This window comes from Hyla sarda, chromosome 10 (assembly GCF_029499605.1).
Source record: "Hyla sarda isolate aHylSar1 chromosome 10, aHylSar1.hap1, whole genome shotgun sequence".
Classification (NCBI taxonomy): Eukaryota; Metazoa; Chordata; class Amphibia; order Anura; family Hylidae; genus Hyla; species Hyla sarda.
This window is the reverse complement of record NC_079198.1, coordinates 108,802,654-108,828,645: the sequence shown is the minus strand read 5'-3', so window position 1 is coordinate 108,828,645 and position 25,992 is coordinate 108,802,654. Positions and strand designations below refer to the sequence as shown.

The window sequence follows — 25,992 nt, the reverse complement described above, 5'->3', positions numbered from 1 at the left end:
TATCTCTATATGACACTATATATCATTATCTCCATGTGACACTATTTATCATCTCTATATGACACTATATATTCTTATCTCCATGTGACACTATATATCACTATATTCATGTGACACTATATATCACTATCTCCATGTGACACTATATATCATTATCTCCATGTGACACTATTTATCATCTGTATATGACACTATGCATCATATCTCCATATGACATTATAAATCACTATCACTATATGAAACCATATATATCACTGTCGCTATACGACTGTTTCACTATTACTATATGACACTATATATATATATATATATATATATATATATATATATATATTACTATCATTATATTACACTGTGATGGGAGATTTACCAAAACCTGTGAAGAGAAATAGTTGCTCATAACAACCAATCAGATCACTTCTTTAACTTTTAAAAAGACTGCTGAAAAATAAAGAAGCACTCTGATTGGTTGCTTTGGGCAACTGCTATACTTTTCCTCTGCACAGGTTTTAATAAATCTCCCCATATATCCCTAAATGACATTTGTAGATCAGGACCCTTCATACAGTCTTTTCACCAAGCAAACAGAACCATGCCGGCAGGTTCACAGTTCAGTATTTCTGGGTTTATTGTAACAGTTCACAACAAGGTTCTTTAAAGGGGTACTCCGGTGGAAAACTTTTTTTTTTCTAAATCAACTGCTGCCAGAAAGTTAAACAGATTTGTAAATTACTTCTATTAAATCTTAATCCTTCCAGTACTTATTAGCTGCTGAATACTACAGATGAAATTATTTTCTTTTTGGAACACAGAGCTCTCTGCTGACATCTCTGTCCATTTTAGGAACTGTCCAGAGCAGCTTATGTTTTCTATGGGGTTTTTATCCTACTCTGGACAGTTCCTGAAATGGACAGAGATGTCAGCAGAGAGCACTGTGGTCATGATGTCAGCAGAGAGCTCTGTGTTCCAAAAAAGAAAAGAATTTCCTCTGCAATATTCAGCAGCTAATAAGTACTGGAAGGATTAAGATTTTTTTAATAGAAGTAATTTACAAATCTGTTTAACTTTCTGGCACCAGTTGATTTAAAAAAAAAAAGTTTTCCACCGGAGTACCCTTTAAATAAACATAAACTTTTGAAGTTCTCACACAAAACTTGGCAGGTTCAGTCCCAAAAACAGTCTTTTTGGTGCAGTGTTTCAGTATCCAATCTTCCCCAGACAATCACTTTATTTCACTTTTATGTCACTATTTCTATATTACGCCATATATCACTATCTCTCTGATTGTATATATCACATTTGTGTATGACACTATATATCTCTACCTCTATTTGACAACTTTATATCACTATAACACAATGTATATTTGACACCATATATCCCTTTCAATATGACATAACAAGGAGGAGCATGTTTACTATACGTGTAGTTACCATCAATATATGACACTATTACTATATGACATTGTATATTACAGTAGAATCTCCCATAGTGGACACCTCCCAATAGGGGACACCTCCCAATAGGGGACACCTCCCAATAGCGAAAAGTTTTTAATTCCCCGGCAGAGTCCCATAAGATTTAATGTATTTGCACCCTCCTAATAGGGGACATTCCCAATAGGAGACAAAACACTCCCAATAGGGAACAAAACACACCCAATAGGGGAGAAAATACTCCCAATAGTGGACAAAACACTCCCAATAGGAGACAAAACACTCCCAATAGGAGACAATACACTCCCAATAGGAGACAAAACACTCCCAATAGGGGACAACCAGGCTTATGTGCTGGCCCTACCTTGTACACAGGGCCGCTGTCAGGGGGTACAGCCAACACCCCTGTAAGAGGCCAAGGCTCCCAGGTGGCCCAGGCCGCAGACCCAGCACAGAAGCACATCCATTGTTTAACCCCTTAACGACCAAGGACGTATATTTACGTCCTTGGCTGGCTCCCGCGATATAACGCGGGGTCACGCGGTGACCCCGCGTCATATCGGGTCGGTCGGATGCCAGGAACGGGGGCTAATAGCGCGCGGCAGCGATCGCGGTGCCGCGCGCTATTAACCCTTTAGACCCTTGCGTCTAAAACGAAAGTGAAAGCTGCCCGGCTGCTCAGCAGGGCTGATCGGGACCACCGCAGTGAAAATGCGGTGTCCCCATCAGCTGGGACATGAGCGGAGGTCCTCTTACCTTCAGATTCAGGTTTGAGCAATCGACCGCCGATAACGCTGATCATTGCAAAGCTATGGCTTTGCAGTGAACAGTGCTGGCAATCAGTGTGTGCAGTGTTATAGGACCCTATGGGAGCTATAACACTGCAAAAAAAAGTGTAAAAAAAAAGTTTATAAATGTGATTTAACCCTTTCCTTAATAAAAGTTCAAAATCACCCCCCTTTTCCCATAAATAAAAATAAATATAAACATATGTGGTATCGCCGCGTGCGTAAATGTCCGAACTATAAAAATATATCATTAATTAAACCGCACGGTCAATGGCGTACGCGCAAAGAAATTCCAAAGTCCAAAATAACGTATTTTTGGTCGCTTTTTATATCATGAAAAAATAAATAAAAAGCGATCAAAAAGTCCGATCAATACAAAAATGGTACCGCTAAAAACTTCAGATCACGGCGCAAAAGATGAGTCCTCATACCGCCCCATATGCAGAAAAATAAAAAAGTTATAGGGGTCAGAATATGACAATTTTAAACGTATAGATTTTTCTGCATGTAGTTATGATTTTTTACAGAAGTGCGACAAAATCAAACCTATATAAGTAGGGTATCATTTTAATCGTATGGACCTACAGAATTATGATAAGGTGTCATTTTTACCGAAAAATGTACTGCGTAGAAACGGAAGCCCCCAAAAATTACAAAATGGCGTTTTTTTCTTCAATTTCGTCGCACAATTATTATTTTTTTTCGTTTCGCCGTAGATTTTTTGGTAAAATGACTGATGTCACTGCAAAGTAGAATTGGTGGCGCAAAAAATAAGCAATCATATGGATTTTTAGGTGCAAAATTTAAAGGGATATGATTTTTAAAAAGTGAGGAGGAAAAAACGAAAGTGCAAAAACCGAAAAACCTGTGGTCCTTAAGGGGTTAAACAGTGGTCTCCTGCTTCTGTACATCCATCGGCCACATCATTCACCCCCCTCCTTCCCTGATCCCCCCCCCCCCCGTGCTACTTTATTACCCAGTGCCAAATTATCCTCCCCTTATTACCCCCTGTACCTTTTATTCCCCCCCCCCCCTGCCATTTAATTCCCCCTTTATCCCCCTGTTCCAATTCATAAAGAGGGGGGCGATGAATTTGCACAGAGGGGAATAAAGGGGGAATGAAATGGAACAGGGGGAATCAAGGGGAAATTATGTGGCACAGGGGTTGGGGGGGGGGGAATAATTTGGCACAAGGCACACGGGGAATAAGGTGGCACCGGGTAAAAGGGGGGCTGAAATAGTACAGGGGGGGGGTGATATTGCTGTAATATTGCTTTTTATCATGTTTTATAGGTAATTACACTCTACAGGGTGAGACATTTATATGGATACACCTTAATAAAATGGGAGATATTAACTTCCTGACCACAGTGCTCTCTGCTGACACCTCTGTCCATGTCAGGAACTGTCCAGAGCAGGAGAAAATCCCCATAGCAAACATGTGCTGCTCTGGACAGTTCCTGACATGGACAGAGGTGTCGGCAGAGAGCACTGTGGACAGATGGAAAGGAAATTCAAAAAGAAAAGAATTTCCTCTGTAGTATTCAGCAGCTAATAATTACTGGAGGGATTAAGATTGTTTAATTGAAGTAATTTACAAATCTGTTTAACTTTATGGCACCAGTTGATTTATAAATATATATATATAAAAAAATAATGTTTTTAATATAAACTTTCTAGTGTTTGTTTCCCTCATATTCTTGATGCAACGTAACTTCAGAAGTTGGGAACTTTTGACGCATTGCACATGCACCAGAGTGACCCCAAATGACCAAACAAAAAGGATCTTATTTATTTAATCTCTCTTTTAGGCAGGGTTCAGACTGAAGAATTTCTAAGCGTAATTCTGCATAGCAATTACGTTCGGAAATTCCGGTGCAGCAGAATCCGCTGTATAGTCCACACTAGAGATGAGCGAATTTACAGTAAATTCGATTCGTCACCAACTTCTCAGCTCGGCGGTTGCTGACTTTTCCTGCATAAATTAGTTCAGCTTTCAGGTGCTCCCGTGGGCTGGAAAAGGTGGATACAGTCCTAGGAAAGAGTCTCTTAGGACTGTATCCACCTTTTCCAGCCCACCGGAGCACCTGAAAGCTGAACTAATTTATGCAGGAAAAGTCATCAACCGCCGAGCCGAGAAGTTCGTGACGAATCAAATTTACTGTAAGTTCGCTCATCTCTAGTCCACACTACAAAATTTTAGTGGCGGATGTCTTTTTTATTTTTATTTTTTTATTTTTTTTTCAGCAGAATCCGTGCGGAATACATTGCTGCCTATGGTTGATTATGGTGATGGCAATGTATTCCAGTGGCACAGTCCCAGTGCTGACTGAGGGTATATTCACAAGGCGGAATCTCTGCGCAAATGTGGAATTCTTCCAAAATTGCTGAAGAATTGTGGTAGGATTCTGCATTATCTAAACCAGTGGTCTCCAAACTGTGGCCCTCCAGATGTTGCAAAACTACAACTCCCAGCATGCCCGGACAGCCGTTGGCTGTCCGGGCATGCTGGGAATTGTAGTTTTGCAACATCTGGAGGGCCACAGTTTGGGCACCACTAATCTAAACAGAGAATTCTGCTAAAATCCAAGCCCCATTGATTTTAATGAGATTCCTCCACAGAATTCTGCAAAATAGAACAGTGGGGAAAGCTGAATTTTGCTGTCTGAGTAGGACTGTGGAATCCTATTCAAATCAATGTGCAGTAAATTATGGCAGAATTTCCATTGGAATTCTTCTACGGAATTCCACACGGAAATTCCGCCGTGTGCACACACCCTGATTTAGCCGCCACTGGCTGGCCCCAGATAAGAATCCAAAATGTGAACCCAGCCTAAGGGTACGTTCACACAAGCGGATTTGCAGTGTATTTTTACGCTGCAGATCCGCCGCTGAAGGACCCTCTGTATTCTGCCTTTACATGTGCCTGCTCGGAGCGGCAATACGCGGTGTACTCGCACATCGTGGCAGCCCTTGACCTAGCTCATTTAGCAGGAGGAGCGGCCGCGACATGTGCGAGTACACCGCGCATGCGCGGCGACTCGCACATCGCTTCAGTGTGTCTGCACGTAGCAGCGTATTGCCGCTACGAGCAGGCACATGTGAAGCCAGAATACAGAGGGTCCTTCAGCGGCGGATCCGCAGCGAAATCTGCTGTGAAAATCTGCTCGTGTGAACGTACCCTAATAGGTGAAACATCACAGGGGGAAAAGACCCCAAAACTGGAGAGGCAAGTTAATAAATTACTTGAATTGTGCAAAAGTATAAAGCAACGCCTACATTTAGCTGAAAGCGACAAAAATTATATAAAAAAAAAAAAGGTTAATAAATAGAGTAAAATCCATTTCCCTATACTTTTTACTGGCATAATTTATATTCATCTTATAAAAAAAAAAAATATATATATATATATATGTATAATTTATTTATATCACTGTCTTACTCCTGAGACCCACCTCGATGACCCAATGCCCACTCCACTCCCCAGCTGTCACCCGTAACCCCAACCTTTCACTGCATAAGTCTATGGAAGGGTTACCCAACCAGGATTCCTCCTCCAGCTGTTTCAAAACTACAACTGAAGGCTGTAGTTTTTAAACAGCTGGAGGCACCGCACCTCTGTTTGGAAACACTGGTCTTTGGAGAGAAAAGGGTCAGACGGACAGTTCGGCTGGGGAGTGAAGAGCGGTGCCTCTCTCTTTCCTGGCTTATAACTCCCGATTGCATCGTGTCTCAGGAGCTTCACCCGGTGCGATCGAGACGTTTGATGGAACGGTCACACGGACGGATATTTGATGCGCAGGATTTTCTGCTGCAGGTTTCAATGTAAACTAAATGACTGAGCGCAGCTTCTAATTTGCTGTTATAAATCCTGCGCATCAAATCTGCGCAGGATCCTGTACGTGTGAACGTATCCTGACATGTCAAAAGTTTATTCAAATGATAAACACTTTAACACTATCTCACACTATACACTCACTATATGACACGATATAACACAATCTCACACTATACACTCACTATATGACACGATATAACACAATCTCACACTATACACTCACTATATGACACGATATAACACTATCTCACACTATACACTCACTATATGACACAATATAACACTATCTCACACTATACACTCACTATATGACACAATATAACACTATCTCACACTATACACTCACTATATGACACAATATAACACTATCTCACACTATACACTCACTATATGACACGATATAACACAATCTCACACTATACACTCACTATATGACACGATATAACACTATCTTACACTATACACTCACTATATGACACGATATCACACAATCTCACACTATACACTCACTATATGACACGATATCACACAATCTCACACTATACACTCACTATATGACACGATATAACACAATCTCACACTATACACTCACTATATGACACAATATAACACTATCTCACACTATACACTCACTATATGACACGATATAACACTATCTCACACTATACACTCACTATATGACACGATATAACACAATCTCACACTATACACTCACTATATGACACGATATAACACTATCTTACACTATACACTCACTATATGACACGATATAACACAATCTCACACTATACACTCACTATATGACACGATATAACACTATCTTACACTATACACTCACTATATGACACGATATAACACTATCTCACACTATACACTCACTATATGACACGATATAACACTATCTTACACTATACACTCACTATATGACACGATATAACACTATCTCACACTATACACTCACTATATGACACGATATAACACTATCTTATACTATACACTCACTATATGACACGATATAACACAATCTCACACTATACACTCACTATATGACACGATATAACACAATCTCACACTATACACTCACTATATGACACGATATAACACTATCTCACACTATACACTCACTATATGACACGATATAACACTATCTTACACTATACACTCACTATATGACACGATATAACACTATCTCACACTATACACTCACTATATGACACGATATAACACTATCTTACACTATACACTCACTATATGACACGATATAACACTATATTACACTATACACTCACTATATAACACGATATAACACAATCTCACACTATACACTCACTATATGACACGATATAACACTATCTCACACTATACACTCACTATATGACACGATATAACACTATCTCACACTATACACTCACTATATGACACGATATAACACTATTTCACACTATACACTCACTATATGACACGATATAACACTATCTCACACTATACACTCACTATATGACACGATATAACACTATCTTACACTATACACTCACTATATGACACGATATAACACTATCTCACACTATACACTCACTATATGACACGATATAACACTATCTTACACTATATACTGACTATATGACACGATATAACACTATCTCACACTATACACTCACTATATGACACGATATAACACTATCTTACACTATACACTCACTATATGACACGATATAACACTGTCTCACACTATACACTCACTATATGACACGATATAACACAATCTCACACTATACACTCACTATATGACACGATATAACACTATCTTACACTATACACTCACTATATGACACGATATAACACTATCTCACACTATACACTCACTATATGACACGATATAACACAATCTCACACTATACACTCACTATATGACACGATATAACACTATCTTACACTATATACTCACTATATGACACGATATAACACAATCTCACACTATACACTCACTATATGACACGATATAACACTCTCACACTATACACTCACTATATGACACGATATAACACTATCTTACACTATACACTCACTATATGACACGATATAACACTCTCACACTATACACTCACTATATGACACGATATAACACTATCTCACACTATATGACACGATATAACACTATTTCCCCTGTTTGTAAAGGCGACTGCATTGGTTTGTGATGGATTTTATGCACCTGTGCAGCAATGGGAATAAATGAGACGCCTAAATTTTGTGACTAGGAGCTGGGGACCAATTATTTTCCCATATAGAACAGTGGTTTCAAAATTGTGGAGCTCCAGTGGTTGAAAAACTACGACTCCCAGCATGTCCAGGCATGCTGGGAGTTGTAGTTTTCCAACAGCTGGAGGTCCGCGGTTTGGAAACGACTGATATATTGTATAGGAATATCAGTTTAACAATCACCATGTTTCACTATGTATTACTGTGTATCAATATGTATTGCTATGTATCCTTATGAATCAATAAGTATCACTGTGTATCGGTATTTATTGCTATGTATCAGTATGTATCATTATATATAACTGTGTATCAATATATATCACTCTGTATCAGTATATATATATATATATCTCATTATCACTGTGTATCCGTATGTATCATTATATATCACTCTGTATCAGTATTGGTATGTATTGCTATGTATCAGTATGTATCATTATATATCACGGTGTATCAGTATATATCATTATATATCACTGTCTATCAGTATGTATCATTATATATCACGGTGTATCGGTAAGTATCATTATATATCACTGTCTATCAGTATGTATCATTATATATCACGGTGTATCGGTAAGTATCATTATATATCACAGTGTATCATTATATATCACTGTGTATCGCTGTGTATCACTGTATATCACTCATTGTGTATCGCTATGTATCACTATGTATCGCTGTGTATCACTATATATCCGTGTGTATTGCTGTGTATCGCTATGTATCGCTGTGTATCGCTATGTATCACTGTATATCACTCACTGTGTATCGCTAGGTATCGCTGTGTATCGCTATGTATCACTGTATATCACTCACTGTGTATCGCTATGTATCACTGTATATCACTCACTGTGTATCGCTAGGTATGGCTATGTATCACTGTATATCACTCACTTTGTATCGCTAGGTATCGCTGTGTATCGCTGTGTACCACTGTGTATCGCTATGTATCACTGTATATCACTCACTGTGTATCGCTATGTATCACTGTATATCACTCACTGTGTATCGCTGTGTATCCCTATGTATCACTGTATATCACTCACTTTGTATCGCTAGGTATCGCTGTGTATCGCTATGTATCACTGTATATCACTCACTTTGTATCGCTAGGTATCGCTGTGTATCGCTATGTATCGCTATGTACCCAGTCAGTCATGTTGAATCCCTCCGCTGTCATCCTGCAGACGGGACGCTGTGTGGGCGGGATGAGGGGGGTGTGTGCGGGGGCCCGGGCCCTCAGGAGCCCCAGGTGAGGAGCAGGAGGCGTAGAGCAGTGAGAGGAGGAGACGGAGGAGGAGGGTCAGTGAGGCGGCGGCGGGGAGGGCTGAGGCTGGAGCGGAGCAGGCATCAGCGGCGTCAGTCACACACAGGCACCGGCGGGCAGGCAGCGGGCTCCGGGGACATGTAGCAGGAGAGCCCCGGGGGCCCTGGTGCTGCTGTCGGTGTCAGCTGCGCTGTGTCTGGTTGTCGGCGGGCGGGGGAGGGGCAGGATGATGGGGGTCGTCGCCCCCTGGAGGTGGCTGCTCGCCCTGTGTCTCAGGCTGCTCTTTCTTGTGCCCGCAGGAGTGCCGGTGCGGAGCGGGGACGCCAGCTTCCCCAAAGCCATGGACAACGTGACGGTGCGACAGGGGGACAGCGCCATCCTCAGGTGAGAGGACACTTCATGTACTGTATGTATAATGTGTTATATAGGGGACAGCGCCATCCTCAGGTGAGAGGAGACTTCATGTACTGTATGTATAATGTGTTATATAGGGGACAGCGCCATCCTCAGGTGAGAGGAGACTTCATGTACTGTATGTATAATGTGTTATATAGGGGACAGCGCCATCCTCAGGTGAGAGGAGACTTCATGTACTGTATGTATAATGTGTTATATAGGGGACAGCGCCATCCTCAGGTGAGAGGAGACTTCATGTACTGTATGTATAATGTGTGTTATATAGGGGACAGCGCCATCCCCAGGTGAGAGGAGACTTCATGTACTGTATGTATAATGTATGTTATATAGGGGACAGCGCCATCCCCAGGTGAGAGGAGACTTCATATACTGTATGTATAATGTATGTTATATAGGGGACAGCGCCATCCTCAGGTGAGAGGAGACTTCATGTACTGTATGTATAATGTGTTATATAGGGGACAGCGCCATCCTCAGGTGAGAGGAGACTTCATGTACTGTATGTATAATGTGTTATATAGGGGACAGCGCCATCCTCAGGTGAGAGGAGACTTCATGTACTGTATGTATAATGTGTTATATAGGGGACAGCGCCATCCTCAGGTGAGAGGAGACTTCATGTACTGTATGTATAATGTGTTATATAGGGGACAGCGCCATCCTCAGGTGAGAGGAGACTTCATGTACTGTATGTATAATGTGTTATATAGGGGACAGCGCCATCCTCAGGTGAGAGGAGACTTCATGTACTGTATGTATAATGTGTTATATAGGGGACAGCGCCATCCTCAGGTGAGAGGACACTTCATGTACTGTATGTATAATGTGTTATATAGGGGACAGCGCCATCCTCAGGTGAGAGGAGACTTCATGTACTGTATGTATAATGTGTTATATAGGGGACAGCGCCATCCTCAGGGGAGAGGAGACTTCATGTACTGTATGTATAATGTGTGTTATATAGGGGACAGCGCCATCCTCAGGTGAGAGGAGACTTCATATACTGTATGTATAATGTGTTATATAGGGGACAGCGCCATCCTCAGGTGAGAGGAGACTTCATGTACTGTATGTATAATGTGTTATATAGGGGACAGCGCCATCCTCAGGTGAGAGGAGACTTCATGTACTGTATGTATAATGTGTTATATAGGGGACAGCGCCATCCTCAGGTGAGAGGAGACTTCATATACTGTATGTATAATGTGTTATATAGGGGACAGCGCCATCCTCAGATGAGAGGAGACTTCATGTACTGTATGTATAATGTATGTTATATAGGGGACAGCACCATCCTCAGGTGAGAGGAGACTTCATGTACTGTATGTATAATGTATGTTATATAGGGGACAGCGCCATCCTCAGGTGAGAGGAGACTTCATGTACTGTATGTATAATGTGTTATATATAGGGGACAGCACCATCCTCAGGTGAGAGGACACTTCATGTACTGTATGTATAATGTGTTATATAGGGGACAGCGCCATCCTCAGGTGAGAGGAGACTTCATGTACTGTATGTATAATGTGTTATATAGGGGACAGCGCCATCCTCAGATGAGAGGAGACTTCATGTACTGCATGTATAATGTGTTATATAGGGGGACAGCGCCATCCTCAGGTGAGAGGAGACTTCATGTACTGTATGTATAATGTGTTATATAGGGGGACAGCGCCATCCTCAGGTGAGAGGAGACTTCATGTACTGTATGTATAATGTGTTATATAGGGGACAGCGCCATCCTCAGGTGAGAGGAGACTTCATGTACTGTATGTATAATGTGTTATATAGGGGACAGCGCCATCCTCAGGTGAGAGGAGACTTCATGTACTGTATGTATAATGTGTTATATAGGGGACAGCGCCATCCTCAGGTGAGAGGACACTTCATGTACTGTGTGTATAATGTATGTTATATAGAGGACAGCGCCATCCTCAGGTGAGAGGAGACTTCATGTACTGTATGTATAATGTGTTATATAGGGGACAGCGCCATCCTCAGGTGAGAGGACACTTCATGTACTGTATGTATAATGTATGTTATATAGGGGACAGCGCCATCCTCAGGTGAGAGGAGACTTCATGTACTGTATGTATAATGTATGTTATATAGGGGACAGCGCCATCCTCAGGTGAGAGGAGACGTCATGTACTCTATGTATAATGTATGTTATATAGGGGACAGCGCCATCCTCAGGTGAGAGGAGACTTCATGTACTGTATGTATAATGTGTTATATAGAGGACAGCGCCATCCTCAGGTGAGAGGAGACTTCATGTACTGTATGTATAATGTGTTATATAGGGGACAGCACCATCCTCAGGTGAGAGGAGACTTCATGTACTGTATATATAATGTGTTATATAGGGGACAGCGCCATCCTCAGGTGAGAGGAGACTTCATGTACTGTATGTATAATGTATGTTATATAGGGGACAGCGCCATCCTCAGGTGAGAGGACACTTCATGTACTGTATGTATAATGTGTTATATAGGGGACAGCGCCATCCTCAGGTGAGAGGAGACTTCATGTACTGTATGTATAATGTATGTTATATAGGGGACAGCGCCATCCTCAGGTGAGAGCAGACTCCATATACTGTATGTATAATGTGTTATATAGGGGACAGCACCATCCTCAGGTGAGAGGACACTTCATGTACTGTATGTATAATGTATGTTATATAGGGGACAGCGCCATCCTCAGGTGAGAGGAGACTTCATGTACTGTATGTATAATGTGTTATATAGGGGACAGCGCCATCCTCAGGTGAGAGGAGACTTCATGTACTGCATGTATAATATGTTATATAGGGGACAGCGCCATCCTCAGGTGAGAGGAGACTTCATGTACTGTATGTATAATGTGTTATATAGGGGACAGCGCCATCCTCAGGTGAGAGGAGACTCCATATACTGTATATATAATGTGTTATATTGGGGACAGCGCCATCCTCAGGTGGGAATGGAATTTACACTGTATCATATGGGGTCTGTATATAGGGTCATTGTACATTTAATGCTATATGTGTAGTATATACCCCTGATGTGCTGGCTATATTGAGGGGCAGAATCTGTGGTGATATATGTACAGTGTGTAGTAGGTTTTATGTGTATTATATGCCTTTTGGGGGTTTTGGTGTATAGATAAGTATGGTCTGTAATGATATATATATATATATATATATATATAATATAATATATATATATATATATATACCATGTATAGTATAGATGATATATGTCTTTAGGCCGGGCTGTATAGAGGTTGCAGAGTCTGGGATGATGATATATGTTGTGTGTGGTTTATACCCCTAGTTGTCTGGCTGTATAGTGGGACAGTTTCTGTTGTTATACATGTATAGTATATTTATGTGTATTATATTCACCTGGGGGTCCATGTTTATAGAAGGGGGCAGGGTCTGTGGTGATATTACCACATATACTCTACCTATATGTGTAGTATATACATATTTTACACTTTTATGAATACCTCAGGAAGTCTAGTTGTATATTGGAGCAGGTGTATTTACATGGAGCGGTATTTATGTAGTGTGTGCGATATGTGTCATATAGAATGGACATGGTTTGTGGTGATATTATACAGAATATGGTATATGTTATTTGTATAGTGCTAAATAAATATATTCTGTGTATAGCATACGTTATACCGTATATTTATTAAAGGGGTACTGTGCTGGAAAAAAAATGTAAATCAACTGGTGAAAGTTACAGATTTGTAAAGTACTTCTATTTAAAAATCTTAAAGGGGTTATCCAGGGAAAACATTTTTTTTTTAAATATCAACTGGCTCCAGAGAGTTAAACAGATTTGTAAATTACTTCTATTAAAAAATCTTAATCCTTTCAGTACTTATGAGCTGCTGAATTTGAGTTGTTATTCTCTGTCTAAGTGCTCTCTGATGACACGTGTCTCGGGAACTGCCCAGTTTAGAAGCAAATCCCCATAGCAAACCTCTTCTACTCTGTGCAGTTCCCGAGACAAGCAGAGATGTCAGCAGAGAGCACTGTTGCCAGACAGAAAACAACAACTCAACTTCAGTAGCTGATAATTATTGAAAGGATTAAGATTTTTTTTAATAGAAGTAATTTACAAATCTGTTTAACTTTCTGGAGCCAGTTGATGTATTAAAAAAAAAAAAAAGTTTTTTTTCCTGGAATACCCCTTTAATCCTTCCAGTACTTATCAGCTGCTGTATTCACCACAGGAAGTTCTTTTCTTTTTGAATTTCTTTTCTGTCTGACCACAGTGGTCTCTGCTGACACCTCTGTCCATGTCAGGAACTGTCTAGAGCAGGATAGGTTTGCTATGGGGATTTGTGCCTGCTCTGGACAGGTCCTCACATGGACAGAGGTGTCAGCAGAGAGCACAAGCAGAAAATAAATTCAAAAAGAAAAGAACTTCCTGTTGCGCATACAGCAACTGATAAGTACTGGAAGGATTGAGATTTTTAAATAGAAGTAATTTACAAATCTGTTTAAATTTCTGGCACCAGTTGATAATTTTTTTTTTTTTAAATAATAATGTTTTCCATGGAGTACCCCTTTAAATACTTCTGGGGCTCTGGCTATTTAAAAAGAGCGGGGCATCTCTAGAGGTCTGGCTGTGTAGAGGGGCAGGGATCTGTGGCAATATAATATATATGTTAGATGTATAGTATTTGTGTATTATATACCACAGGAGGTCTAGCCGTATTGAGGGGGCAGGGACTGTGGTTTATATTATCCATGTACCATGAATAGTAGGTGTTAGGAGTGTGTTATATACCTCTGTAGGTCTGGCATATATATCTGTATTACTTATCTCTGGAGGTAGTAGCAGGGTCTTCAATGATATTTCATATGTGCAGTATTTCTTGGCTGTATAGAGCAGTGTTTCCCAACCAGGGTGCCTCCAGCTGTTGCAAAACTACAACTCCCAGCATGCCTGGACAGCCTTTGGCTGTCCAGGCATGCTGGGAGTTGTAATTTTGCAACAGCTGGAGGCACCCTGGTTGGGAAACATTAGTATAGAGTATATGTACAGTATAAAGTATATGTTAGGTTCACACCACGTTTTTGCAATTCAGTGTTTTATCAGGTTTCTGATAAAAAAAAAACGTATTCCTCAAAACCTGACTAAACTGTATCAAAACGTGTGTACAAAGTTTTATCTGTATATGGTGGAAAACCGTATACGGTTTGAAAAATGATGTCTGGTTGCATAAATTTTTTTTAAGAAAAAAACATATACGTTTTGAACTTTTCACTCCATTATGAATAAAGTTTCAGTTGTTTGATTGAAATTCCAAGAAACAAAACTATGCAAAGTCAAAAACTGTATGGTGAAAACTGGATGGAACCGTACTCACATACAGGTCAGTACAGTTCCCATTGACTCCCATGTTAAAAAAAAAAAAAAAAAAAAGTATACGGGTCAATACGGTTTTTCACCTGGACCAAAAACCGTGGTAGGCCTCGGTTTTCTGTCCACAAAAAAAAAGTTAAAAACCGTGTGGTTTGAAAAACGGGGACAACCGTATACAATATGGTGCACATGGTTTTGAATGGAAAGTCTATGGCTGCGGTTTGTTGTACGGTTGCATACGTTTAAAAAAAGTATCCAAAAACTGTATAGAAAAATCGTGGTGTGAACCCACCCTTAGGCTGGGTTCACACCACGTTTTTGCAATACAGTTCCCGTATCAGGTTATTGATATAAAAAAAATTAAAATAAAAAAAATGATCCCTCAAAACCTGACTAAGCCTGGGTTCACATCATGTTTTAGGCAATATGGGACCGGATATGGCTGGAGGGGAGCGAAAACCGGACACTCCCGTATCCCAGCCATATGCGGCCCCTATGTAATATATATCAATGAGCTGACCGGAGTGAAACGCCGACTCCGGTTGGCTCATTTTTGCCCCGTATACGGTTTTCCCACCAGACCTAAAACTGTGGTACACAACGGTTTTAGGTCCGGTGGGAAAACCGCATACAAGGCAAAAATGAGCCGGCCGGAGTCAGCGCTTCACTCCGGTCTGCTCATTGAAATACATTACATACGGCTGGGATATGGCAGCACCCGGTTTTAGCTCCCTGCCCCCCTCCAGCCATATGCGGTCCCGTATTGCCTAAAACGTGACGTGAACCCAGCCTAAACTGTATCAAAATATGTGTGCAAATTTTATACCGTATATGGTTTGACAAATGATGTCCGGTTGCATCCGTTTTTAAGAAAAAAAAACGTATAAGTTTTTAACTTTTCATTCCATTATGAATAAAGTTTCACTTGTTTGATTTGAAATTCCAAGGAAAAAAACTGTGCAAAGTCAAAAACTGTATGGTAAGAACCGGATGGAACCATATGCACATACGGTTCTGTACAGTTCCCATTGACTACCGTGTTTAAAAAAATATAAAAATAAATAAACTATACAGTTTTTCTCCCGGACCAAAAAACGTGGTAGACTACAGTTTTGGATACGGGAAAAAAACTGACAAAACTGTAGAGGATGCAAAACGGACACAACCTGATGCATCTTATGGCATACGGTTTTCATTGGAGAGTCAATGCATACGGTTTTCAATATGGTTCCGTACGGTTTACAAATTGAAAACGTATATGGGAACTGTATTGCAAAAACGTGGTGTGAACCCAGCCTAATGCGTATCATTTACCTCCTGGAGATCTGGCTGTTTAGAAGGTTCCGCGTTAAAGGGGTATTCCAGGCCAAAACTTTTTTTTTTATATATATCAACTGGCTCCGGAAAGTTAAACAGATTTGTAAATTACTTCTATTAAAAAATCTTAATCCTTCCCGTAGTTATTAGCTTCTGAAGTTGAGTTGTTGTTTTCTGTCTAACTGCTCTTTGATGACTCACGTCTCGGGAGCTGTGCAGTTCCTATGGGGATATTCTCCCATCATGCACAGCTCCCGGGACGTGACCTCATCATTGAGCAGTTAGACAGAAAACTTCAGAAGCTAATAACTATTGGAAGGATTAAGATTTTTTAATAGAAGTAATTTACAAATCTGTTTAACTTTCCGGAGCCAGTTGAGATATATATATATATATATATATATATATATATATAGATATATATAGATATATATAGATATATATAGATATATATATATATATATATATATATATATAAAAAAGGTTTTGCCTGGAATACCCCTTTAACAATTATATATGTACAGTATGAGTTATTTGTGTATTATATAGATTTTTCTGTGTAGGGTGCAGGTTCTTTGGTGATATATAGAGATGAGCGAACTTACAGTAAATTCGTCACGAACTTCTCGGCTCGGCAGTTGATGACTTATCCTGCATAAATTAGTTCAGCTTTCAGGTGCTCCCGTGGGCTGGAAAAGGTGGATACAGTCCTAGGAGACTCTTTCCTAGGAATGTATCCACCTTTTCCAGCCCACCGGAGCACCTGAAGGCTGAACTAATTTATGCAGGATAAGTCATCAACTGCCGAGCAGAGAAGTTTGTGACGAATTGAATTTACTGTAAGTTCGCTCATCTCAAGTGATATATATTTACAGTGTATACATTTGACTTTTGAGGGTCTGGCTGTTTAAAGGGTTTGTGGTGATGTTATATCTGTATGGTATATGTGTGTTGTAAAGCTCTGGAGGTCTGGTTTTACAGGGAGGTCGGAGTCTTTTGTGAGAAAGTGTATAGCAGTGGTCCTCAACCTGTGGACCTCCAGATGTTGCAAAACTACAACTCCCAGCATGCCCGGACAGCCGTTGGCTGTCCGGGCATGCTGGGAGTTGTAGTTTTGCAACATCTGGAGGTCCGCAGGTTGGAGACCACTGGTGTATAGATTGAGGTTTGGCTGTATGAAGAGGAAGAGGTCTGTGATGAGATTATATATGTACAATGTTTAGGTTACGTTACATGTGTATTGTATAACTTATAGGGGGAGATTTATCAAAACCTGTGCAGAGGAAAAGTTGCTGAGTTGCCCATAGCAACCAATCAGATCGCTTCTTTCATTTTTAACAAGGCCTCTGCAAAATGAAAGAAGCGATCTGATTGGTTGCTATGGGCAACTGGACAACTTTTCCTCTGGACAGGTTTTGATAAATCTCCCCCCATATATAATTCTAGTTATAATGGGGACAGGGTCTGTGGTGATATGATAGCTGTGTTACCGCTTCTTCAGGCTGAAGCGGTTATGCCGCGAAATGCGTTGTATGATGGGACAATAAAGTTGTTCTTACCTAAGAGACTCCCAGCACCTGAATGGATCCTGCCCACCACCGGAGGTTTGTCCATGGTTTCATTTTTATAGAAAAAACACAAAAGGTACAACCGCCTGTCTATAGCAGAATCAAAAATAGCAAAGCCTCCTGTCTATCGGAGACGCATGTATAGCACAGTCTATTACTCTCTATAGGGGGCACATGTACTGCACTGTCACCTGTCTATAGGGGATAACAGTCTTCTCTATAGGGGGCACATGTACTGCGCTGCCACCTGTTTATAGGGGATAACAGTCTTTTCTATAGGGGGCACATGTACTGCGCTGCCACCTGTTTATAGGGGATAACAGTCTTCTCTATAGGGGGCACATGTACTGCACTGCCACCTGTTTATAGGGGATAACAGTTTTCTCTATAGGGGGCACATGTACTGCACTGCCACCTGTCTATAGGGGATAACAGTTTTCTCTATAGGGGACACATGTACTGCACTGCCACCTGTTTATAGGGGATAACAGTCTTCTCTATAGGGGGCACATGTACTGCACTGCCACCTGTCTATAGGGGACAACAGTCTTCTCTATAGGGGGCACATGTACTGCACTACCACCTGTCTATAGGGGATAACAGTCTTCTCTATAGGGGGCACATGTACTGCACTGCCACCTGTTTATAGGGGATAACATTCTTCTCTATAGGGGGCACATGTACTGTGCTGCCACCTGTTTATAGGGGATAACATTCTTCTCTATAGGGGACACATGTACTGCACTGCCACCTGTCTATAGGGGATAACAGTCTTCTCTATAGGGGGCACATGTACTGCACTGCAACCTGTTTATAGGGGATAATAGTCTTCTCTATAGGGGGCACATGTACTGCACTGCCACCTGTTTATAGGGGATAACAGTCTTCTCTATAGGGGACACATGTACTGCACTGCCACCTGTTTATAGGGGATAACAGTCTTCTCTATAGGGGCACATGTACTGCACTGCCACCTGTTTATAGGGGATAACGGTCTTCTCTATAGGGGGCACATGTACTGCACTGCCACCTGTTTATAGGGGACAACAGTCTTCTCTATAGGGGGCACATGTACTGCACTGCCACCTGTTTATAGGGGATAACATTCTTCTCTATAGGGGACACATGTACTGTGCAGCCTAGTCATTTCTCTATGGGAGGGCACATGTATAGAACAGCTTCCTATCTTTAAGGAAACCTTCTCTTTATAGGGGACACATGCATAGAACAGCCTTCGTTCTATAGGAGACGTGTATAGCACAGCTTCCTATGTATAAGGGACTTATGTAGCGCAGATTCATTTCTATAGAAGACACAGTTATAGCAAAGACCCCTGTCTATATCCGAGTCAGGTATGGAACAGTCTCTTGTCTGTAGGGGATACCTATATAACACAGCCTACTCTCTATAGGGGGCACGTGTTACATAGTCTCCTATTTACAGGGGACACTTGGATAGCACAGCCTATAGGGAACACACATTGCACAGCCTCTTGTATATAGGGGACACGTTTATAGCACAGCCTCCTGTCTGTAGGGGACATATGTATAGCATCGCCTACTCTTTGTGGGATACATGTATAGCTCAACCCCCTGTATATAGGGGACACATGTACTGCACAGTCACCTGTTTATAGGGGACACATGTATAGTACAGCCTTCTGTATATAGGGGACACATGTATTGCACATCCTCCTGTACATAGGGGACATATGTAAAGCACAGCCTCTTGTCTATAGGGGACAGGTTTATAGCACAGCCTCCTGTCTGTAGACGACACATGTATAGCACAGCCTACTCTATGGGGAACACATGTAAAGCACAGCCTCATGTCTATAGGGGATGCATGTATAGCACATACCACAACCAAATTCAAGCGGGCTCAGCAAATATCTAAGCTCACGGGGTGCTATTGCGTATATTAGTATTAAACATAGTACCACAAAAGAAAAGATGATATACCAAAAAAGCGCACACCCACTATAAGAATACAATTGAAAACATTATTTTATTTTATTAAATTAACACACATGATTTAAAGCAGACAAAAACATTTAAAACCATTAAAAGGCAAAAAAGCCACTACACAACAGGGGGACACCCCCTAAAAGAGGGGGAATCCACTCCCGGGACACCCGCACAGTCAATAGTTGTCAGTGTAGTCACATAGCCCTAAACAAAGTCACAAAATATGCAGTGCACAATCACATATAAATCCTTACTCACATATACTAGTGATATTGCAACCTGTAATAACAACAATGGTGAAAGATACAACCTGATTAGGACTAAGAAGGAAGGGCTGGAGACAACAGATGGAGAATAAACATGCAGGTGCCCCCCGCCCCCCCTGAACCCCACGTGTTCTGTTGCCCGTCGGCAACTTCCTCAGGGGTGTTGTGTCCTGTACTGCAGTTTCTGCTTTATATATCCCTCATAATAGATCTTAATGTAACCACGCACCACCAGGTACCTCCTCCTGATGTTAATTAAGATCTATTATGTGGGATATATAAAGCAGAAACTGCAGTACAGGACACAACACCCCTGAGAAAGTTGCCGACGGGCAACAAAACACGTGGGGTTCCGGGGGGGGGGCACCTGCATGATTATTCTCCATCTGTTGTCTCCAGCCCTTCCTTCTCAGTCCTAATCAGGTTGTATGTTTCACCATTGTTGTGATTACAGGTTGCAATATCATTAGTATATGTGATCGAGTAATGATTTATATGTGATTGTGCACTTCATATTTTGTGACTTTGTTTAGGCCTATTTGTCTACACTGACAACTATTGACTGTGCGGGTGTCCCGGGAGTCATCTTTTCTTTTGTGGTACTATGTTTAATACTAATATACCCATTAGCACCCCGTGAGCTTAGATATTTGCTGAGCCCGCTTGAATTTGGTTGTGGTATGTGCTATACATGTGTTCCCCATAGAGTAGGCTGTGCTATACATGTATCGTCTACAGACAGGAGGCTGTGCTATAAACCTGTCCCCTATAGACAAGAGGCTGTGCTTTACATATGTCTCCTATATACAGGAGGATGTGCAATACATGTGTCCCCTATATACAGGGGGTTGAGCTATACATGTATCCCGCAGAGAGTAGGCAATGCTATACATATGTCCCCTACAGACAGGAGGCTGTGCTATAAACGTGTCCCCTATATACAAGAGGCTGTGCAATAACATCAGGAGGAGGTACCTGGTGGTCGGTGGTTACATTAAGATCTATTATGTGGGATATATATAAAGCAGAAACTGCAGTACAGGACACAACACCCCTGAGGAAGTTGCCGACGGGCAATGAAAGTCGTGGGGCACCTGCATGTTTATCCTCCATCTGTTGTCTTTAGCCCTTCCTTCTCAGTCCTAATCAGGTTGTATGTTTGATCACTAGTGTATGTGAGTAAGGATTTATATGTGATTGTGCACTTTATATTTTGTGACTTTGTTTAGGGCTATTTGTCTACACTGACAACTATTGACTGTGCGGGTGTCCCGGGAGTGGCTTCCCCCTCTTTTTGCCCCCCCCCCCCCCCTGTTGTGTAGTGGCTTTTGTGCCTTTTAAATTGTTTTAAATGTTTTTGTCTGCTTTAAATCGTATGTGTTAATTGAATAAAATAAAATCATGTTTTCACTATTCTTATAGTGGGTGTGCGCTTTTTTGGTATATCTTATTTTGTGGTAGCATGTATAGCACTATCTCGTGTCTGTAGGGGACATATGTAAAGCTCAGCCTCTTGTCTATAGGGGACACGTGTATTGCACATCCTCCTGTATATAGGGGAAGCATGTATAGCACAGCCTCCTGTCTCATGGCGGTGCATGTTTAGAACAGCTTTCTAGCATTCCAAAAAATTGTGTTTAAAGAGTGGTATATGTGGTGCCTTTGCTGTGACGCTGGCTCCCTTCTTATTCCTCATACATCTCAAATAAACAACGCAATCCCCCATATGTTTGTTGCAAACAAAATCTCTCTTTTTTTTCGCCTATCCATTTTACAAACACCACATTTCCGCGCATATGTGAACTAGCAGTTCTTTTAGTATAAACATTGTATCCTTGAGCTGTTCATCACACATTTGCAGCGAGTCTTCCTTGTAGCCTCCGTGTTTTGCAGTTTGCACTCAGAGATGCCATTTTCTTTTGGTGAAGGAGCAGGTGTTACAGCAGGTCAGGTCAGTATTGCGTGAACGTTTTCAGAGGCTCCGCCTCCTTTTATACACGTGCTGTGGAATCATTAGCATTCTTTTATATTAGCACTTACCTCCTATTTTTTTTCGGCTAGACCAAATGAACCATAAATAAACCATAACCATTAAAGACACTAGAATAAAAAAAAATTAAAAAAATTAAAATTCTGCCTAAATGTAATTGTATTCTGTTATACCCAGAATAAAGTAATAATAATTTTAAAGGTTCTTTATATGCAAACTGTGTTGCCCGGGCATGCCATATATCATGTTTACATGCAATACATTGAAACAAAGTGTATTTTAAAGGGAAACGTTAAAGGGGTACTCCGCTGCTCAGCATTTGGAAAAAACAGTTCCGAACGCTGGAGTCGGCAGCGGGAGCTCGTGACATTATAACCCCGCCCCCTCATCACGTCACACCCCGCCCCCTCAATGGAAGTCTATGGGAGGGGGCGTGACACTGTCACGCCCCCTCCCATAGACTTGCATTGAGGGGGCGAGGCGTGACATCATAGCCCCGCCCCCTCATGTCACACAACAAACACTGAGCAGCGGAGTACTCCTTTAAAGGAGTAGTCCAGTGGTGACCCAGTGGTGAACTACTTATCCCCTATCCTAAGGATAGGGGATAAGTTTGAGATCGCGGGGGTCCGACCACTGGGGCCCCCTGCGATCTCCTGTACGGAGACCCGACAGCCCGCTGAAAGGGGGCGTGTCGACCTCCGCACGAAGCAGCGGCCGACACGCCCCCTCAATACAACTCTATGGCAGAGCCGAAGCGCTGCCTTCGGCAATCTCTGGCTCTGCCATAGAGATGTATTGAGGGGGCGTGTCGGCCGCCGCTTCATGCGGGGGTCGACACCCGCTATCTGGCCGGAGAGCCTGGCCCCCGTACAGAGAGATCGCAGGGGGCCCCAGCGGTCGGACCCCCCGCGATCTCAAACTTATCCCCTATCCTTAGGATAGGGGATAAGTTTTTCACCACTGGACTACCCCTTTAAAGTTACAATCCTCATTCAGACCATTTGGTTTGATGATCACCAACCTCCAGATCCAAAAGACCCCACTTTGTTTTAACCTCTTAAGGACCAGACGTTTTTCGTTTTTTGCACTTTTCGTTTTTTCCTCCTTACCTTTAAAAAATCATAACTCTTTCAATTTTGCACCTTAAAATCTGTATTATGGCATATTTTTTGTGCCACCAATTCTACTTTGTAATGACATCAGTCATTGTACCTGTAGAAACTGAAAAAAAAATCATTGTGCGACAAAATTGAAAAAAAATGTTGTAACTTTTGGGGGCTTCCCTTTCTACGTAGTACATTTTTCGTAAAAAATGACACCTTTTCTTTATCCTCTAGGTCCATACGGTTAAAATGATACCCTACTTGTATAGGTTTGATTTTGTATTACTACTGAAAAAAAATCATAAATACAGGAAAATTTATACGTTTAAAATTGTCATTTTCTGAGCCCTATAACTTTTTTATTTTTCCATGTTCAGGGTGCTATGAGGGCTCATTTTTTGCGCCGTGATCTGAAGTTTTTGCCGGTAGCATTTTTGTATTGATCGGACTTTTTGATCGCTTTTTATTCATCTTTTCATGATATAAAAAGTGACCAAAAATACGCTATTTTGGACTTGGAATTTTTTTGCGCGTACGCCATTGAACGTGCGGTTTAAAAAGCAGTATATTTTTATAAATCGGACATTTCCACACGCGGCGATACCACATATGTTTATGTTTGAAAATGCCGGGTGATTCAAACTTTTATTAGGGGAAGGGATCATTGAAAGGGTTAATGATTTTTTACACTTTTCTTATACCATATTATAGCCCCCAGGGCTATAGGAATGCATTAGGAATGCATCAATCAGTGTTTTCGGCGATTGAATGCTCAAGCCTGGATCTCAGGCTTCAAGCATTCATTCGGCGATCGGACTGCAGGAAGGAAGGTAAGAGACCTTCCTCCTGAAGTACAGCTGTTCGGGATGCTGCGATTATACCGCGGCAATCCCGAACTGCTCCCTGAGCTAACCGGTACATTTTACTTTCACTTTTAGCTGCGCGGTTCAGCTTTGAACGCGCGGCTAAAGGGTTAATAGGGCGTGGCACCGCGATCAGTGCCGCGCGCTATTAGCGCCGGGTCCCGGCTTCACTATGACGCCGGGCCCGCCGTGATATGATGCGGGGTTACCGTGTAACCCCGCGTTATATCACGGGAGCGGGACTTGGGGCATAATTTTACGCCCTTGGTCCTTAACAGGTTAAAGGTGTATTCCAATAATTTTTGACTATGCTACAGAGGCTGTAAAGTTAGTGTAGTTCGTAATAAAGTGTTTGTTCGATGGTCGTCTTGCAATTCTTATGTGATCTTTGCACTAATTTTTATTTTTACGAGCATACAAAATGAGTGTTGTCTCAGGTTTTCCCAGGTTGCAGTGCAGGCCGAGATATTACTGCACTTGTCAGGTGATCTGCTTCAATTGGTGGAGCAACCACTGGGTGAGAAGATCATTCTCCAATGAGCTGCAGGGAATTGTAGTTTCATGAACAGCACACATAGCTGAGCTGTGCAGCAGTGGGTGAGATGACTGATATGTGGGAGGGAGAAAAGTGAACTCACACTTAAAAACATGGGATCCTGGGACTTGTAGTTGGAGGGAGGGAACTCCAACAGTAAATAGCTATTTCACAAAAACAAAGCAGCAGCGTTATGGTGGACTCAGAAGCCATTTAGCCCTAAGACAAGTATGGATCCTTCCTAAGAATGTCTATTACTGTCTGGCAGGTAAGTACTAAAGTCACCTTTTGGTGGATAACCCCCTTTTATTTATTTAGTATTTCTTTTGTTATCTGTCCCTCTATCTCCTCCAACACAAGCCACCAAAAATCCGATATTTATACTCTTATACTTACTCTGCTTTATACTAAAAAAAAAAAAAGAGGTCAGTTACCATTGTCTCCCCAAATAGTTTTTTTTCTTATTCTTATGCAGAAATGATATAATATATTCATGTACACCCAGGCAACACAGCTTTCATATAAAGAATCTTTCAAATATTGATACTTGATCCTGACCAAACAGAATACAATTACTTGTAAGCAGGATTTATTTTATTCTAGTGGTTTTAATAGAAATGGTTTCAAGGTTTTCTGCCAATGCTTCCATAGCACGTGTCTAAAGGAGGCGGACCTGCTGTAACCCCTTCAGCGAACGAGAACGGCGTCACTGAGTGCAAGCTGCAAAGCACTAAGGGCTATGCATAGTCCAAGGATACGCTGTTTATACAAAAAGCAATGCTAGTTCGTATGTGCACAGAAATGGGGTTGGTGGGGTTGTTTGTAAAATGTATTTATGAAAAGATAAAGAATTTGTTTGCATCAAACATGTGGGGCATCGCATTGTTTGAGTAGTACAACTTTGTGTCTGTAGGGAACACATGTATAGCACAGACTCCTGTCTACAGGAGACACATGTATAGTACAACCTTCTGTATATAGGAGACATGTGTATAGTACAGCTTCCTGT

General features: G+C 41.4%; 1 protein-coding gene across 6 annotated transcripts in view; it reads left to right on the top strand.

Annotated features, from left to right (window-relative positions):
- The window catches only part of LOC130294479 (protein CEPU-1-like), a 721,573-nt gene that overhangs the window by 469,381 nt on the left and 226,200 nt on the right, over positions 1 to 25,992 (top strand). For 5 of the 6 annotated variants that reach the window (XM_056544347.1, XM_056544344.1, XM_056544345.1 and 2 more), the window contains exon 2: positions 9,888 to 9,972. In XM_056544347.1, coding sequence (XP_056400322.1) covers positions 9,888 to 9,972 — 85 coding nt within the window. Of the gene's footprint in view, positions 1 to 9,887; positions 9,973 to 18,141; positions 18,293 to 25,992 lie in introns of those variants that run through there. The other variant, XM_056544348.1, reaches the window with a different exon arrangement.